General features: G+C 34.2%; 1 protein-coding gene across 1 annotated transcript in view; it reads left to right on the plus strand.

Moving 5' to 3' along the window:
- Positions 1 to 16811, plus strand: part of LOC143386426 (transport and Golgi organization protein 1 homolog) — a 75628-nt gene extending 58817 nt beyond the window's left edge. The window contains exons 6-27 of the mRNA XM_077107961.1: positions 158 to 179; positions 1090 to 1178; positions 1419 to 1496; positions 1583 to 1693; positions 2924 to 2995; positions 3193 to 3297; positions 3939 to 4061; positions 4160 to 4268; positions 5311 to 5366; positions 5455 to 5545; positions 5717 to 5858; positions 10800 to 10901; positions 11811 to 11871; positions 11986 to 12021; positions 12098 to 12165; positions 12276 to 12376; positions 12560 to 12697; positions 13473 to 13541; positions 13645 to 13721; positions 13847 to 13918; positions 15325 to 15487; positions 16498 to 16811. Coding sequence (XP_076964076.1) covers positions 158 to 179; positions 1090 to 1178; positions 1419 to 1496; positions 1583 to 1693; positions 2924 to 2995; positions 3193 to 3297; positions 3939 to 4061; positions 4160 to 4268; positions 5311 to 5366; positions 5455 to 5545; positions 5717 to 5858; positions 10800 to 10901; positions 11811 to 11871; positions 11986 to 12021; positions 12098 to 12165; positions 12276 to 12376; positions 12560 to 12697; positions 13473 to 13541; positions 13645 to 13721; positions 13847 to 13918; positions 15325 to 15487; positions 16498 to 16811 — 2199 coding nt within the window. The remainder of the gene's footprint in view (positions 1 to 157; positions 180 to 1089; positions 1179 to 1418; positions 1497 to 1582; positions 1694 to 2923; positions 2996 to 3192; positions 3298 to 3938; positions 4062 to 4159; positions 4269 to 5310; positions 5367 to 5454; positions 5546 to 5716; positions 5859 to 10799; positions 10902 to 11810; positions 11872 to 11985; positions 12022 to 12097; positions 12166 to 12275; positions 12377 to 12559; positions 12698 to 13472; positions 13542 to 13644; positions 13722 to 13846; positions 13919 to 15324; positions 15488 to 16497) is intronic.
- The last annotated feature ends 1574 nt before the right edge of the window (positions 16812 to 18385 follow it).

Genomic DNA, 18385 nt, shown 5'->3' on the forward strand with positions numbered 1-18385 from the left:
GTTAACCTTTATTTATTTTTAATCCTTTAAATTTATTATTCTGAACAAGAATGTTATTAAATTCTCACTTGGTTATGATTCTGACTGTTGTTTTAGGAATGCTGTTTCTATTGAGCAGATGTTTGACATCAAATTTAATCTTTTTTCTCTCCTCTAGGTAAAAGATAGAGTATATCAAGGTAAATTTTTAGGTTTCTTAAACTTGTATTGTATTGGTGTTTGATATGTGTTTTATGTATGTTAGAAGTAGATACAGTGACTTTTAATGTCTATTACTTTTTTAACTCCTGAAAATTTTACTATTCCTAGGTTGCTAGCATGGATAACTGAATAGATGATGATGGTTCCAACTCTGAGATAGGAGATAAAGAGGAGGAACAAATTGTGGATAGGGAGATGATAAGTTTTAATTTGGGGCAGATTAACTTTGAATATTGATGTAATGCAGATGTATTACATTTGAAGAGTATTTCTATGCTAATGATTTAATCATGCATTAAGTAATTGAGTAGATAATTTAAAGAATGTTAATGTGAATCAGTATGCTTTCATTTCTGTTTTTCTTTGCAAAGAATTAAATGATTCCATTTTCTGAAAAGAAAGTGTTTTGAGAAGGGAGGAATATCAAGCTACAACACTTTACTGTATTTCCCATCTGTGAAATAAGCTTAAATTGAAATATTATTTTGGATGGGAGGGGTACCTGGGATTGAACTCTGGGGCACTCTACTGAGCCACATCGCCAACCCCCTATATTTAGAGACCAAGTCTCACTTAGTTGCTTAGTGTCTCACTCTTGCTGAGGCTGGCTTTGAACTTGGGATCCTTCTGGCTCAGCCTCCTGAGCCACTGGGATTACAGGTGTGCACCACTGCGCACAGCAAAATATCATTGTTCTTATATTTTTCTTAAATTTTAATAATTTTATACTCTTATTGCTAATAAGCATAGATTGCTTTTTAAAAGCATAATAGTTATGCTAAGAAGTATTTCCTCATAGTACCATATAACATGTCTTTGCTTTTAGTAGATTGAGTAATTGAATTTCATTTAGTGATTATAATAATCTTGTGTATTTTCCCCTTTTAGTCACTGAACAGCAAATTGCCCAAAAGATAATCAATTTCATGAAAGAAGATGAAGAACTGATACAGAAATTTTCAAAGTATGAACAGAAGGTATAATTATTTTTTTGTTTCTTTCTCCTTTGGTTCTAGCTTGAATCATTTCTACCTGTTTTAATTTAAAAATCGTGTTTTAAAATTTTTATTTCATTATTTCCTACAAATCATCCAAATTCTAAGCAGTCATATGTATTAAGTACTGCTTTCTTCTGGAAAGGGTCACTTGTCTGGAAGTAACTTGTATAGTAGCACTATAATTTGTGTATCTTAATTCTGAATGCTTTATTTACATAGATGAAGGAATCAAAGAAACAGATCCAAGAAACCATGAAACAAAATATGATTCTTTCTGATGAAGCAACTAAATATAAGGTAAAAATCCCTTCTTTGGGGGGAATTACATTCTAAACTCAAAAGTAAATGTAATGAGTGAGTAATCTTGACACCTTTTTTCCCAGGATAAAATAAAGCTTCTTGAAAAAGCTAAAGAATTTCTGGATGAGAGAGCTAAATGTCTTCATGTTATGTTAGAATCTGAAAGAGAACAGAATGCTAAGTATCATGACTTGGTAAGAGTTTTGCTGCTAAGTGTTGCTGTAATTTGGCTTTTGAAATATTTTGTAAAATTGGTTAAGTTGAACTTAGTCCAGCTGTTAACTAAAGCAAGATTAGGAGTCAAGGAAGTTGAACCCACTTCTGTGCCCATTTTGTGGAACTTTTAAGTACTGATACAACAAGTTATTTTTATGGGCCTAAGAAATATTTTTATTCTCAACCTTGGATAATTTTCATATTGCTTTGCTCTGCCCTTGGAAACATGCAGATCAACTAAAAAACTATTGTCCAATTGAACAGTATTTGTTTACTTTTTACTTGAAAGAGTAATGAATTAATCAATTTTCTGTACTTAAAAAAATTTACTTACATATTTCATTTTCAATTTCTATAAGTTTCTGTAATTACATAAAAGTTGCAAAAGATAGTAGAGAGTGTGTTCTGAAATATCCTACCCCCAAGTAAGCTTGATCACCTAGCTGAGGTAGTATTTATCAGATTTCTCCACTGTAAAAATTCTTTCCAATCCTTTTCATATTATATTCTTTGGAAGTTACCATGCACAGCCCACGGTTAAAGTATGAAGAGTTACGAGCTCAGGATGCAGCTCATGGTAGAGCACTTGCCTAGCATGCATGAGGCCCAGGATTCAATCCCAGGCATTGCAAACAAAGATTGCAGAGTTATGTCCACTTCCTTAAGGAGCGAATATCTTTATAAATTTTTTGGAATTCTTCTGTATGTGAGATTAGTCTATTCTCCCTTAAATTTTATTATTTTTTACTTCAGATAAGAAAATTTTAAAAATGATCTTGGGAAATTTTTTTCTCTATCACTAGAAAAAAAAATTACTAATTTGAACTGGTTTATTTGAAACAGTAATTAATTAATTTTCTATGCTTTAAAACATTTTATTATTGCATTATGATTTTCTATACTTTGACCTTTTTTTCTGGTTATCTCATAAACAGTAAGGTTGTGGATGCCATGAAATATTTATGACTTCATTTTTCCTCATCTCTTTCAGTTCTTGATTTTTTGCTTAGTCCAAAGCTGGATCCCCTGCATTTACCTGAAATGTAATGGGATTGCTTGACAAATATTTTGTTGTGTTCATCTTTTTTAGTATATATATGTGTGTACACACACACACACATACACACACACACACACACACACACACACATATCACTATTTCTACTGAAATCCTAATGCATATTTTGTGTTCTGTTTTCACCTGGCAGATAATGGAAAATAAGAAATCTATAGAGAAGCTTAAAGATGTCATTTCAGTGAATACTTCTGAATTTTCAGAGGTAAAGCTGCCAACTCTTGCTAATGGGATAGTTGGCATAATGGGATATTAATACTACATCTTAGTTTTGTTGCGGACCAAAAATTTGAAGTGTGCTAAAATGTGCAAAAAATGAGAACTATATGATGTCTGGTTTGGGAAAGTATAACTTTGTTTTTTCTTTGGAATTAATTCACTAACTCTAGTGTTTTGCATTAGCTTCAAATTGTCTTTAATGAAGCTAAGCTTCGTGAAGAGAAGGTGAAGTTGGAATGCTGTCAGCTTCAGGAAAAAAATACCATGCTTACGAAGATGAAAGAGCAGGTAAAGAAAATTTGATGTCATACATAATGTAAACTAGAGAAGTGAATATCATTATCTTGTATCTTTCTTGGATCTGTTTCTGAGGTAAGGAATATTCATGTAGGACCTTTTCTAGATATGCAAAGTTTAAACATGCTCCCTAAATTGAGTGCATATATATGTTCTCCATCTGTTTTGGATTTTTGGATTATTGCTTTTCTTATCAAATGTCAATCAGTTATTAACTTGCATAGCCTCAATGAAACTTTTTAAACCAGAAAATTAAGTATTTTATGATCCTCTTTTGAGTAGTTACTGATTCACTGGCCAAGGGAAGATTACATAATAAGGAATCTAAATTTAGGAGACAGTCATATGTGCCCAGCCATTCCTGCTGGAGTTAAATTATTTGAATTGGCAGCAATTTTCTGGGGAATGCAATAAACACGGTCAACTTCCTGAGAGCTCTGATGTTCTTACTGCAGCTGTGAGAGTTGGGGCCACTCGGCCCTCTTCCTTAACCAAGGTCTCAACCCCCTCGATTGAGGCAGGCCACCGAGGAGTATGGTTCTCTATTTCTTTGTCTAAGTCTTGTAGTCCTGATGTATTCAGTGCAAAACCCCTCCCTAACCCACAGGAATTCATGTGTTTTGACTTTTCAGTTGCAGCAGGAAGTCAAAGACTGGAGTACATCACATGCTGAACTCAATGAACAAATCAAATCATTTGAGAAGTCCCAGAAAGATTTACTTGTAGCTCTTAATCACAAAGATGATACTATTAATGTAAGTTTATACTCCAAATACATGTTTCATCTCATGAATTCTCCTGAAATCTTCTGAATTAAAATTGAGAGTCTTCCAATCTTTTGCTTCTTTTCTAGGTTTTGACTAATTATATCACACAGTTGAATCGGTTACGATGTGAATCTGAATCTGAGGATCAAAATAGAGAAGATGAGTCAGATGAATTAACCAACGGAGAGGTAGCAGGTAAGATCAGTCTCAGGGAGGTTGAATCCTTTTTTTGCTTTCCTGTCTTTAATTAAGCATTTATACAGATGCCACTTTTCAGCTGGCTGATTTTCTTCTTAAGCTTCAGGGTTGTAGACACATATCACTGTATCTATAGATATGTCTGTTGCATTGGCAGAGGTGGGTTGCTGGGGTATAATGTAGCAATAGGCATGTGAAGAACACTGACTTTTTCTATCCCATTGAAAACTAGTAAGTACACTGAAGCTACAATAGTCATATCCTATACAATACTTAGAGTATTGAACATTGTACAGTAAGAGAAATTTGTTTCTTAACTTATGCAGATGATAGTTGATTTTGATAATCATCATCTCTATGGCTCTGTGGTTTTAAGGTCCACAGTCAGTCTTAAGAGTCCGGAGGTAGTTGGAACCATAAACTAAGGCTGTGAGAACAGAGGCTAGAGACTATCAGAAAGCTACAGAGAGGGAGTGTAACAGTGATTACTGATGAGGAAAATATTTCCAGATGTTTTCTCCAAAGTTGGATATTGCTTACATAGCAAGTATTTCAAACCACACCTGGTAGTAGATTCAGGGAGAAAATAGAGGATTGAATCTTTCTAAATAAGACACTTACTTGTCCAGGTGAAGATAGATCTGAGAGAGAAGAAAAGCTTTTATCTTACAAGAATAGCATAGATAACATTTTAGTTGTGCAAACTAGAAATTCACCTTTTTTTGTTTTGTTTTTAAGACAGACACAGTACTTTTATTTATTTTTATGCTGAGGATCAAACTCGGTGCCTCACACATACTAGGTGAGCACTCTACCACTGAGCCACAACCCCAGCCTGAAATTCACCTCTCTCTCTTGTTTTTTTTTTTTAAATCTAAGCTTGCAATTCTCTTAAAAGTCATTAGTCTAATCAGTTTAGGTATTCAATTGATTTTTTTTCTTCTGGTGTTTGAACACAATCATTATTTAGTTTGGGGAAGTTAGGAGAATATAGAGTTAAAAGTAAGGAAAGAAAAAACTAAAGTCTTTTGTTTTTTAGGTGATCGGAATGAGAAGATGAAAGATCAAATTAAGCAGATGATGGATGTCTCTCGGGTATAGTTCTTTGTAAGAGTCCCATAGTGCCTGTGAATTCTTCCTGTGCCTCACTTTTAAGAATACCTCTCTTTTCTGCAATTTTTAGACACAAACTACAATATCAGTAGTTGAAGAGGATCTAAAACTTTTACAACCTAAGCTAAGAGCCTCGATGTCCACAAAATGTGATCTAGAAGGTGGGTTCTTCTTGAGAAGAAATTGCCATGTTGGAAAGACTTAAAATTTTATTGGAAAGATAAAGAATGGCTTCTTGCTTTCATGCTTCTTACTTTTCTTGGCACTACTCCCTCAAACAAGTTCTTAAGTCCTTGTACACATATAGAGATAAGCTGTTTTATCCTTTACAGACCAAATAAAGAAATTAGAAGAAGGTGACTGCAATTCACTACAGTCTTCTAAAGTTGGACTGGAAGAGGAATGCAAAACTCTAAGGCAGAAAGTGGAGATTTTAAATGAACTCTACCAGAAAGATGAGATGGCAATACAAAAGTAAGATTTTCATTGTTTGTTATTGTTATCACTGTGTGAACTAGTAGATAATTTTATCTTTTCTTAAGATTATTTACAATTTCTTCTAGTTGTAATAAGTAGAGATTTGTCTTTTTACCTTTGTGTTTTGTTTCCTATAAGTTGCATTTTTCTTTCCATCGTCAGTCTTAAGAGTCCTGAGGTAGTTGGAACCATAAACTAAGGCTGTGAGGACATCGTAATCAATTGTCAAATTCATATGAAGGCAGGAAGTGGTAAAATGGTATTAACAGTCACTGATGTGGAAATACCTCTCAAAGTTCTAGACCCTTTCTATGATCCCCCTATTTATTTTAATTACCTTTCATTGTGATCAGTTATGTAATTCTAATGTTTTGAACTTGTATCTCTAACTCTGGACCTTTAAAAACACTGAGTGATTTTGGAATGACATGTTTTAGTAGAATAAAAACTTCAAAAAGGAATAATATTTACTTATTGATGGTACAAGTTTTGTACTTGAATATCTCAGATGTTCACACAAAATTGAACTGTGGCAAGGACCTTAGGAGTTATGATTACAGAAGTACTTGTTTATAGTATGTATTTATATATTAATCTTCTCAGTGTGGAGCTAGTTATTTTTTGAAAGTTCATTTGAAGTTTTTAATCCACAAAAATACTTGAATTCTCTAAAAATAGGTTGTGTCAGATTTTATTTGTTTGCACCTGATTTTACTCTTTGGCATATATATATGTATGTATGTGTGTGTGTGCGTGTGTGTGTGTGTGTGTGTGTGTGTGTGTGTGTGTGTGTGTATATATATATATATATATATATATATATATATATATATATATATATATATATATGTAAAGCAAAGACAGACCTTCTTACAGACCTAACTATTTTTAGGTATTTTGACTTCTGTTGCCTAATTAATGCATTAAATATTGAAACCTTTCCATTAACTTTTCTAAAATTCTGTGATCTCCAAGCGACCTTTTTAGAATCTCAAATTTTTGGTCAGGCCAGTTCTAAATTCTTGGCCTGTTTCAAAGAAACATTTCTCATTTTATCACTTTTTTTTTAAAAGAACACTTGTTTTCTCTGTCCCTACTAGTAATCTGAATGACCTAAATGGCAATTAATTTTCTTTGTAATGCAATTAAATTGTAGCACTATTTTTCTCAACTCCTCCAAAATTTATTCAGTCATCATCTGTGGTTTGTACTCTTTTTACTCATCCCCAGGTACTATGTTAGTTCATGCCTCTGTCATCTTTTCTGTTTCTAACCTAGATCATCTGTCTTCATTCTCCATTTTTTATATTTGTATATAACTTATTTCAAATTCTTAGTAGTTTTCTCTATAGCCGCTTGAGTGGACTTTCTAAAATATAAGTCTGTCCATGTCAATATGTGCCTGTGGTTTATGAAGAATTTGCTTTCTATTTGATGACCTGTTCTTTTTTTCTTCCTTGTATCTTTCTAATAGTTTAAATATTTTTAATTATTGTCCTCATCCCCTGTATAAGCTTGATGTAATCATATATTATAATGGAATTATAATTATATAATTATAATTTTATTCATCTTCTCATATTTTAAAGGCCATGGTATATATTCTGGATTTAATAAAAACCTGACATAGATTAATAGGTTTATTTTTTTTTATGGGATTTAAGTAGCTCCTGAATCAGATAACTGTTGTGGCATTGTATGTTAGTACTTCATATACTGTGAACTCCACAAGACATTCATTCAATTTATACACATATTTAAAGTTTCTGTAGTTCTGCATTCTACACTGTTGGTTTCTTATTTGAAATTATTTTCATTCTATTTGAACATTGTCCTTTAATGATAGATTTGATTAGTGTATCAAAGGTAGTACAAGGATAAACAGAGAATAGTATTTTATTCACTAAATATTGCTACCTTTATAATCTGTATTAGGTTGACATGAACTTCATGATTAGAGTTAAAACCAGTTTCCATTTTTAAAGGATCTTTCTTTTGGCTACTGAATTTTGACTGTTACTTAGTTTTAGCAATTTTAAAATATCCAATTAATTACCATCTGTTTTAAATTTTTTCTTTAAGGAGTCCATTATCATTGTTGTTTGGTCTTATCCCTCCCCTAGTTTCTGTAGTCCTTTCTCTGTTTTTTTAACAGTTGTATTGGGAAGTGCCTAGGTGTAGTTTTCCCCACCCCACCCACTTTTCCTCTTGCATTTATGTTGTTTGGGACCATTAAACACTTCTTGAATTTTCGAGTCTTTTTCTAAATGTTGATTTTACCTCATTCTCTCTTCTGATTATAATAATGCATATTAGAATTTGATTTCCCCTGTCTCCTACATTCTGGGTTTACTTCTTCTGGTTATTTTCTTCTGACCTGTGTTAAAAGCGCTAGGATTTATTTTACTTCCCAAATCTGCTGCTAAAATCATTCATTGAGTTTAGGATTTTAAAAAATTCAGGGTTTAAAATATTATTTTAGTTGTAGATGGACACAATATTTTATTTTTATAGGATTTTTTTAAGAGAGAGAGAAAGAGAATTTTAATATTTATTTTTTAGTTTTTGGCAGACACAACATGTTTGTTTGTATGAGGTGCTGAGGATTGAACCCAGGCTGCACGCATGCCAGGAGAGCACGCTACCGCTTGAGCCACATCCCCAGCCCGACACAATATTTTATTTATTTTATGTGGTGTTGAGGACTGATCCCATTGCCCCACACATGTGGGGCCCGTGCTTCACCACTGAGCCACAACCCCAGTCCTATTTCAGTACTACAGCTCAAACCCAGGACCTTGAGCCATGTGCTCTACTATTGAGCTACCTCCCCAGACTCCTTGCTCTTTCTCATAAGGGACTAGGGTCTTACTGCTTTCCAAGCTATCTTTAATCTCATAATTCTGCCTCTGCCTCCTGAGTATCTTCGACTGTAGGTAGGTCACCACACCCAACTATTTCTTGGTTTTATAGTTTCTAATCCTTTGACAAAATTCATAATCTTTTTTTTCCTCTTTTGTGGTGCTGGGGTTTGAACCCAGAGCCTTGTGCATGCAAGGCAGCACTCTACCAACTAAACTATATTCCCAGCCCTGAAATTCATAATCTTGACTTTACTTTTTTGACTATATAAACCACAGTGGTTTTAAAACATGTGTGGATAACCCTCCCTAGCCAGGCACTTGGGTTGTGAGACAGTGAGTTGCCTGCACATTAGACAAGAGTACAGGAAGAGTCTGGGTGAGAACAAAAGGTCTGAATAAAGGACTGCAGGGGATAAAGATGACTGGGAATTAGCTACTATTGGCTTTGGAACTCACTGCTTCTTATATACCACTTTTCTGTGGGATTTTTTCTCACAGAATTTTGTCTTATGGAGTGCCTGGTCAGTTTTGATTGGCCAACATTGTTGTGATAATTATAGATGAGACGAAGTTATCTTCTTATAGAAAAGTGTTGAGGTTACTTTAGTAAGATTGTCACTTTAAACTTAGCAATTAAGATAATTCAAAAATGACTTGTCTTTTCAATGTTTCAGTATTGTTCCTTTTGGATTTTTTGCCTGTTCATAACTTAAGTGTGCAGTACTTTCTAATCTAAACTCAAAGGCTAGGGCTTTTATTAAGGGTCCCTTTATTGGTAGCCTCTTTTTTCCTCTAAGCCCAAAAATTTAATGAAGGCTTGGTTCAGACTCATATCTTTGTGTTATCTTCAATAGGAGAAAAGTACCTTAAAGTGCCAGCCTTACTTGTAATTCTGAGATTTCTTTTTCTAATGGATCTTGGCCACATACATATATCTTCACTGACTTTTTAGCTTGGATCCCTTCAAACACAATTTTATATTCTTATAAAGATGTTTGGATTGTTCTTAGTGCTCTCAGACTAACTCTTTGATAATTGGAAACAAAATTCTCTCTTTTCTTCAAGATTCAGTTTTCTCCATATTCCTTCTTAAGCCAGTGGGGAAAATTATTATATTCATTGAGGCATCATTTATACCTGAAACAGTGAGCTCTTTTATTCTTTAGCATCTTACAAGGTAACTAGTATATTATAGCCACTCATAAAATACTTGCTGAAGAATTAAATGAGAAGCTATATAAGAATATATAATCCCCTTTTTCTGTTTGGTATCAGTAATCCTTTTTTTACTGTAGTTCTTCTGATTTATGGAAAATTAAGTTTCAAGTTAATTATCTTTTGAATTGGAACTATGGCTAAAGTAGTACAAGGATAGCAGAAAATAGTATTTTTTAAATCATTAAATGTGGCTACCTTTGTGTCAGTAGATGAACATCTTGAGTTTCATGATCAGAGTTAAAACTTGTCAGTAGATAATACTCTGATAGTGGGTAAGTTTGGCTTCTTTTTCTGGTTGATAGACATTATCAAAACTCAGATTTGTCTTTTTGCTTAATTTACAATTCTTTTGAAATAGATATCTAAAGTGTGAAAAATGTTCTGTGGTTAATTGCATAGCTAAAAGACATATTCTAGAAGATTTTTTCTTTGACTGACTATATCTTTATTATGGTACCAGTCTTGGATTGAGAAAAGAGTTCCTCCATGACAAAGATAAACTTAGTGTCCTACCCATGGCAGAAACTAGAAAAGAATTATCCCCTGCTTTATCCTAATATGTTTAATTATGTTAGGTTGATCAGTCCTGATCTTCCACATTGAAGTAAAGTGAGTTTTTATCATCTTACACACAGGAGACTTGCCCTTGGGGCACATGTTGTTTTCACATTTATTTTATTTACTGGTAAGTAGAGAATTAAGAGGAGAAGTTAGAAAATGTATGTGATTTGCCAGAGTTTGATTTATGAAATTGCAGGTTTGAATTCCCATGTTATGTGCCTAAGCATTTTATAGAATTGTGGGAAGTGATATTCACAAAGGAAAACTTTTGATTTGATAACTGGCTTTATTTTAGGAAACTGAGTCAAGAAGAATGTGAGAGACTAGAAAAAGAGCAGCAGCTGTCAGCTGCAGATGAAAAGGTGGTTTCCGCTGTACAGGAAGTTAAAAATTACAAGTGAGTTCAGTTTCTAAAGGAGGCTGTCAATGTCTAATGAATTAGTGTTAGCTTTCTATTTAATCTTTTTTTTTACATTATGTAGATAGAAGAAAATAGCATGGAAGTATAAATAACGAGAGGATATGAACACATTCAATTCACACAGGAGAAAAAATAAATTTCAACTTAACAAATGAAAAATGTTAACAAAAATTTACTTGTACCCAATGGGCAAGACCATAGGGAACTTGGTCAATGCAAACAGTTCTGGGGGTTTTGTATGTTGTAGTAATTCTTTAAGAAATCAGTTTGCGGTGTGTTATATCAAGACCCACAAAAGTGTGGCATTTGATAGACCTTGGAAATCTTCTATGGATATAATTTGAAAAAAAGAAAAAAAGTTTTAAGGAGGAAGATATTTCTAGCAGAATTACTTGAGAACACACTGATGAACAGTTAAGTTATAATTATAAATTATAATTTATCAATTCAGAATCTCTAGCAATTAAATGATAAAGAAGTTATTAGTATTAGGTTTTTATTTTATTTATTTATTTATTTATTTATTTATTTATTTATTTATTTATTTATTTATTTATTTATTTATTTTTGGTGCTTTACTACTAAGCTACATCCTTAGACCTTTTTTTTTTACTTTGAGACAGGTTCTCAGTTGCATAGGTTCCCACTTAATTGCTGAGACTGACCTCGAACTTGTGATCCTCCTGCCTCAGCTTCCCAATCATTGGGATTACTGGCATGTGGCATTGCACCTGGCCTGTAGTATTAGTTTTGATCACACTGGATTCATATAACTATAGAAATGTTTTTCTTATGTATGATAAAAGTCTTTAAAAGTATAGCTGATGGAATAAAGGGAAAATGGTCAGAATGTTTCAAATTTTATTCAATTGTTGTAATTCTTAGGCGGAGAAATGAAGAGTTGGAAGAAGAATTACAGAAAACTGAGCGCTCATTTAAAAACCAGGTAGTAATTAATACTGTCCTGTAGTTGCAGAATTCTTTGATATCTAATACAGACAATTATAGGCTATTATAATGAGTCCCTAAAAACATTTTTTTAATGTGTTGTCTTTTTCAGATTGCTATGCATGAGAAGAAAGCTCATGATAATTGGGTAAGATTTTTTCCCCCTTTTCTTTATTTTTTGCATAGCCTACCGCAACTGAATTTGAATATTTTCTCTTTAATAGCTCAAAGCTAGTTCTGCAGAAAGAGCTATAGCTGAAGAGAAAAGGGAAGCTGCTAATTTGAGACAGAAGTATGTGATTTTTGTGTCTTACTGTATGTTTTATAGTGTTTTAAGGTTATGCTAGATATTATCTATGATTGCTGTTTCATAATTCAGCCCATTCTTTCTCAATATTCAAGACTACTGGAAATGACCCAAAAGATGGCAATGCGGCAAGATGAACCTGTGATTGTAAAACCAATGCCGGGGAGACCAAATTTACAAAATCCTCCTCGGAGAGGTAGGGAGCATTTTGTAAAAGGAGCAATTTTATTTCTTGGTGCAGAATGTATGTAAATTACTTTTTATTTCTGTGCGTAAAGGTTATGAAATAATCTGAATGATTTGCTAAAGCGGGAGGTGTGGGGGTTGGTGTCAGGGAGAAGGCTGCCTTAAAGTAGTAACACGGCATTGTTGTCTTTAGGTCCACTGAGCCATAATGGCTCTTTTGGTCCATCCCCCGTGAGTGGTGGAGAATGTTCCCCTCCACTGACAGCAGAGCCAGCTGGGAGACCTCCTTCTGCTACTCTTAATCAAAGAGATATGCCTAGAAATGGATTTGGTGAGCATTCACATGTTGATTTATAGTAAACTGCTTCAAGGTTTTGGTTTTTTTTCCCTTTTGAATATTCTAATGAAAACATAGAATTTGGGCCTGTACAATATATAGAAGATAATTTCTTACTTTATCTTAGTGAATGATTTCTGTAAAATCTGTTCTAGAATAGAAAACATTTTTTTTTTCTGGAGGTCCCTGTATTGTTTTTTTCTTTTAAATTTTACACTGTGAAGTGTAAACCTTTATCTTTAAATTAAATCTCTATGGTGTTCCTTTCCCAAATATTATAAAAGTAGCTTTAAACTTTATGTAGCATACATATTTCCAATATGAAATGCTGAGTCTTATTTCCAATTCTAAATAGGACTGTAGTCTTGGTAAGATTGGAAGTCAGGTTATACAGACTCAAGAAAAAGCCAACCTACACATACTTCAAGTCTATAGCTAAAAGTTTAGGACCAGTACGTATTAATTTGCTGTTCTATAAACCCAAGGCAGTTCTTTCTTTTACTTAAGTCTCTTCATAAATTGTGATTTACGTATTGGGCAACCCATTTTTTAAAAAAAATATTTTTAATTGTAGATGGTGTGGTGCTGAGAATCAAACCCAGTGCCTCACACATGCTAAGCAAACACTCTACAACTGAGCTATGACCCCAACCCCTGGGCAACCCATTTTTAATGTTGCTTTCTAGTTATTGTTGAACCCTGACCTGTCCACCAGTGGTTTATTTCTTCTGAAAAATACATACAAGGGCTCTGATCTTTCTTTCCCAAGGGTCAATGGATGGACCTTTACCTCGTACTCAATGGTCTTCTGAGGCATCTGGGAAACCCGTTGCCTCTGGTAAAGAGACCAAGTAATTTCAAAGAATCTGTAATTGTGGATGCAGGATTTTTATTCTTTTCATGTTAGAATAAGTCTGAATCCATTCTTTGATCTCTAACAGACCCAGGATGTGTTCCAGCTCACATGAACAGCAGCTCCAGAAGTTCTTCTCCAGCTAAGGTGACGGATGAGGGCAAGGTAAGTTCTGTAGTTACTGTGAATCACGTGGTTGTGCAGGAACATGTAGCTTTCCTACAGTACTTGCTCTTTGCTTTATCCTTCTTTGTGTTCTATTTGTACTATCCCATTTGGTTTTTAAAAAGCAAACTGTTCCCCAAGAACCTGAGACCCCCTCAGTTTCTAGCATTACTTCTTTGACTGAGCATCCAGTTGGAGTAAGTACTTAGAGGTTGAGAACTGAATTGGGTTTTATTCTGTGCATTTCTGGGAAGGATATTCAGAGCATGACACTGATCTTGTTGCTTTAAACTGCATGCAATATTGAGCTTACTTTTCTCCTTAACTTGGAAATGTGGCTTAAGTGTGTACAACTATAATGAACTACAGAATGTGAAAAGTTATTACTCTAACTTTATATGGTGTTTTGTGTTGAATGTTCTAAGGCAAAGTAAATTCATTATAAATTATATAATTCATCATTTTTATTTTTGTTTGGAATAATGCTATTTAAGAATTCCTCCATTTGAGCAAACCCTATTTTGAGTGATTTGAATTAGATTGGTATCAGATTTTCTGAAAGTGAAATACTGTTTCAGTGCAACAGTGATAATCTGAAATGACCTCTTGAGCCAGTCCCAAGCAATGGTCTCATTTGTTCACATAAGTGTATTCTCTTGTAACTGTGTTGTTATTATATCTGGTAGGTCTTCTGCAGCTCTATAATAAAATAATTTTTTAATTGTTTAGTTTCAAACCCACTACTCATAGGAAATGATAAATCAATATCTCAAATGGTGTACAGTAAATGAAAGTAAATATTAAAGCCTTGTCTTCCTAATTTGTGTATATAGCATTGTGTTGGAAAATACTTCTCAAGTTCCAGTGTATACATATTCCAGGAATATACATCTCTGGAGCAATCTAAGGGCAGCTTAGATAAGACCCCCAAACCCCTTTGTAGTAGAATATTTAAAAGAGAGCAAAGACCAGTTGTTAGAGAGGAGTAGAGGTGGGAAAAGCATGGCTTGGAGGCAAACCTGGGATTGAGACCCTTTAATATGCAGTGTGGCCTTCAACAATTATGATAATCCATTTGCTTTTGTTCCCTCTTACTTAAAACAAGACAGTCTACTTAAAGATCTCAGAGGTTGAATAATATATGAAAGACTTACTGAAGATACTCTGAATAGTAGCTATTATTACATGGGTAGAGAATGGATTTTTCATTTTATTCTGTTCATTCTTAATATGGAAGTAATGAGCTATTGTGATGAAAGGGAAGTGATGGGGAGGGGGGACTCCCTTTGAAATAGGTTGTAGTGAATACAGCATGACATACTGGTCAGAAATCACCTCTGTTAATAACCTCTGTCAGTCCTCTTGCCTTTCCCTTTCCTGTGCAGATATAATCAGTAACAAACTTCTCCCTCTTGTGGAATCCTTCTAACTTCTGTAAGCTGTCAGTGGGAATACACAGGAGGGGTGGGTAGAGTTTTGTTGCACTGATGGTGTTCTGTGGACAGGTGCCTGTTTTGAGTTTTAGCTTTTATCGGTGTTGGTACTTTGTCTTAATACATAGGAATTTTAAAACTTTTAACTGCTTTCAAATCTTAAATTGCAGGTTAATATGGCTATGAAAAGGCCCCCTCCTTTCTCAGGGGTACCCTTCATGGGCCCCCCTATGGGACCCCCGATGGGACGGCCTCCACCACCTCCCTTTTGGTATGGACCGCCATTTCAGCTCGGTGGGCCTTTTGGGCCTCGGCCAATTCCTCCACCATTTGGTATGATGATCTGAACAGTAGTGATTGACTTATAAATCACATTCATCTTTCATTTATATTGCTTGCTAAAACAGTTTGTTGCTATCTCAGGTCTTAACAATGAAAGGATACAGCTGAGTACATTTTAACTTTTCCTCCAGTTTTCTGGGACATATGGGACACTACATAATCTTATACTGAGATAGGCAATAGCTATCTCATAGACAAGGATAAGGGGCTATATAGAGAAAAGCCAGAAATATTACTTCTGCAGATGTTTGTTGAAAATATGTTGATATGCACTGCAATAGATGGAAAGGTGGATGAGACACATGCCATAACTTAAAATTTTGTCACAGATATGAAAATCCTATAGCATAAAGTTTGTAATCACCCATAGTGGAAGCATAAGCAGTAGGTTATAGAATATAGAAAAGGAAAAGTCAAACCCTCCTTACCTTGAGAAAAGTCAGAGGGAAGTGTTAAAGAGGAGGATTTAACAGTGACCTAATAAATGTTGCTGATTTAATTAGGTGGCTGTGGAAGGCCTTTTCCAGGAGGGCATGCACCTTGATTCTGATGGCATGTGTAAAGTCCATTCTGAAATACTTCATGAATTTTTAATGGATACAGTAATAAATAGTGGGATTTCCTTTTATCAAAATTTCTTTGATGTAATAAAGTTCTTATTTCATAATCTATCATCTTGTCATGGTAATATAGTACTTCCAAATATAAATGGAGCTCTTGTGAGATAGAAATAATTCTGCAATTATATAGTAGGGAAAGAAAAAAGATAAGCCTGGAGCTAGGTAGAGCCATGTTTAAATCCTTAATATGTTGCTTCATGGCTGGTTGGCCAGGCTATAACCTAAACTTGTTCCATTTCAGTTTGCCTCATCTGGCAAGTCAGGATGTTCACCAGTTGATGTTCTAGGCTTGGGAGAAATTAAAGACTATATTAACATACTTGAAATCACCCAAGTTCAGAAATTTCTGGGTATTTACATAACTTCCTTTTTATTTTCCAGGTCCTGTTATGCATCCACCAATAGGCTTCAGAGAATATGCACCAGGTGTTCCACCTGGACAATGGGATTTGCCTTTTGACCCTCGTAATTTTTTTCCAGGACCTGCACCATTTAGACCTTTAGGCTCATTTGGACCAAGAGAGTACTTCATTCCTGGTGCCCCATTACCACCTCCAGCTCATGGTCCCCAAGTCTATGGGCCACCAACTGCTGCAAAAGACTTAATGTCTTCAGGCTTTAAAGATGAGCCTCCACCTACACCTGATTCTCAGAGTAGTGAGGGTTGTTCACAGGCCTTAAAACAGGGCCCATAAAATTAACCTCTGACACTTAGTCAGAAAGTGGACTATGAACTATTCATTGTGTTGAAGGATTATTGGCTTCAAAATATAAAAGTTTATTTTAAATGGTTTATGTTTTTAGAATGAAGCTGCCTTGGCACAGTATACATTTGGAGCCAAAATATTTTCCCCCTAAATATCCCCCACTTAAAGTAGAGTATCCTTCCAACTTTAAAATGTGCAATAAGAAATACCTTTGTTTTAGTTAATGTAGCATATACAATTGCTAAATGATTTAGAATGTCATAATTATGGACATTTCCTGTGGAAATGCTTTAAGAACATGTATTTCCAGTATCCTATTTTTAGTGTATTCCAGTTGATAACAGAGAAATGGTGTTTTATAAGCTTGATTTTTCTCTTTAAATATCTGGTCGCAGAGACTGTTACGCTAAAAATGTTTACTCAAAGATCATAAACTTCATTTTCCTTCTTGCTGAAGTTCTTTGTTGTAATAGTTCATAAAAAAATGTTTATTAATATTTCCCAAGTGTCTGTTGATTCATTGGATCGTCATGAGACTTTGTGCCATTGGGGAAGCATGTAAACTCACTCTCAGAACTGAAGATGGTGACTTGGCAGCATATTTCCTGTTGCTCACTGTTAAGGAGGCTGGACCTTGGTCAACTGTGGACTTATACAGAGGAATTTCTTTTACTTGTGAGAAGTCTTGTGGCTCTATTTTTGTAGCACATTCATGTACTTTTTTCTAACCACTGTCCATGTGAGAATGGTTTTCTGAGAATGAGTTTACATTAGTAGCAAGAGTTGTTTGACCTGAAGTTCTACTGCTTTTGCCATTATTGCATTATAACAGTAAAATATAGAGTGGTATGTTGTGTCTATAAAAAATAATGAAATTTCTCTTTAAAAAAAATGTACACACACACTCTTCTCTTTCCCATACCTTGCCACTGATTTTCAAGGAATATGATAAAAAAATTAGAAAAGTATAATCCTCTGAGAAAGAATGAATGAAACTCTAAGGCTTATAATGTCTTTAATCAGCAACTATGAGCTGAATTAAATTCTTTTTTTTTACAGATACTCAAATATATTTTATTTAAAAATCAATTAAAGCAAGTCCTGAATCTGTAACTACTGTCTTTAAAACAATGTTTCTAAGAACTAGCTCTCCAGAGCTGTAATTTTAATTACAGCAATTTTAACAGTACATTTTAAGAGGTTTAAGATTTAAATAAAATTATAAAAGCCTGGTACTTTTGTTTACTGCTGGACCATATGCTTCCATTCTTTAAAGTTCTAGAAAGTAATAGGATTGTTGAAACCTAGAACATATCATTGTTCTTTTTATGTCCCCTAAGTGTTCTCAAAATAGGGGCAAAAGCTTCAGTGTGAAACAAAATCTCTGTGAAACAAAATCTCTAAACTACTGAAGATGACTCAGAATCAAAAAGAATTTGAGTCCGTTAGGAAGAATTCAATCTACATAGCCTCCATTTAATATCAGAAGCAGCATCTGTGTGTAAGAGGAAAACCATATAATAGCTTATGCCATTTTTAACCATGTAAAATAAAATTTAAGT

Source organism: Callospermophilus lateralis, unplaced genomic scaffold, assembly GCF_048772815.1.
Source record: "Callospermophilus lateralis isolate mCalLat2 unplaced genomic scaffold, mCalLat2.hap1 Scaffold_101, whole genome shotgun sequence".
NCBI classification, from domain to species: Eukaryota; Metazoa; Chordata; class Mammalia; order Rodentia; family Sciuridae; genus Callospermophilus; species Callospermophilus lateralis.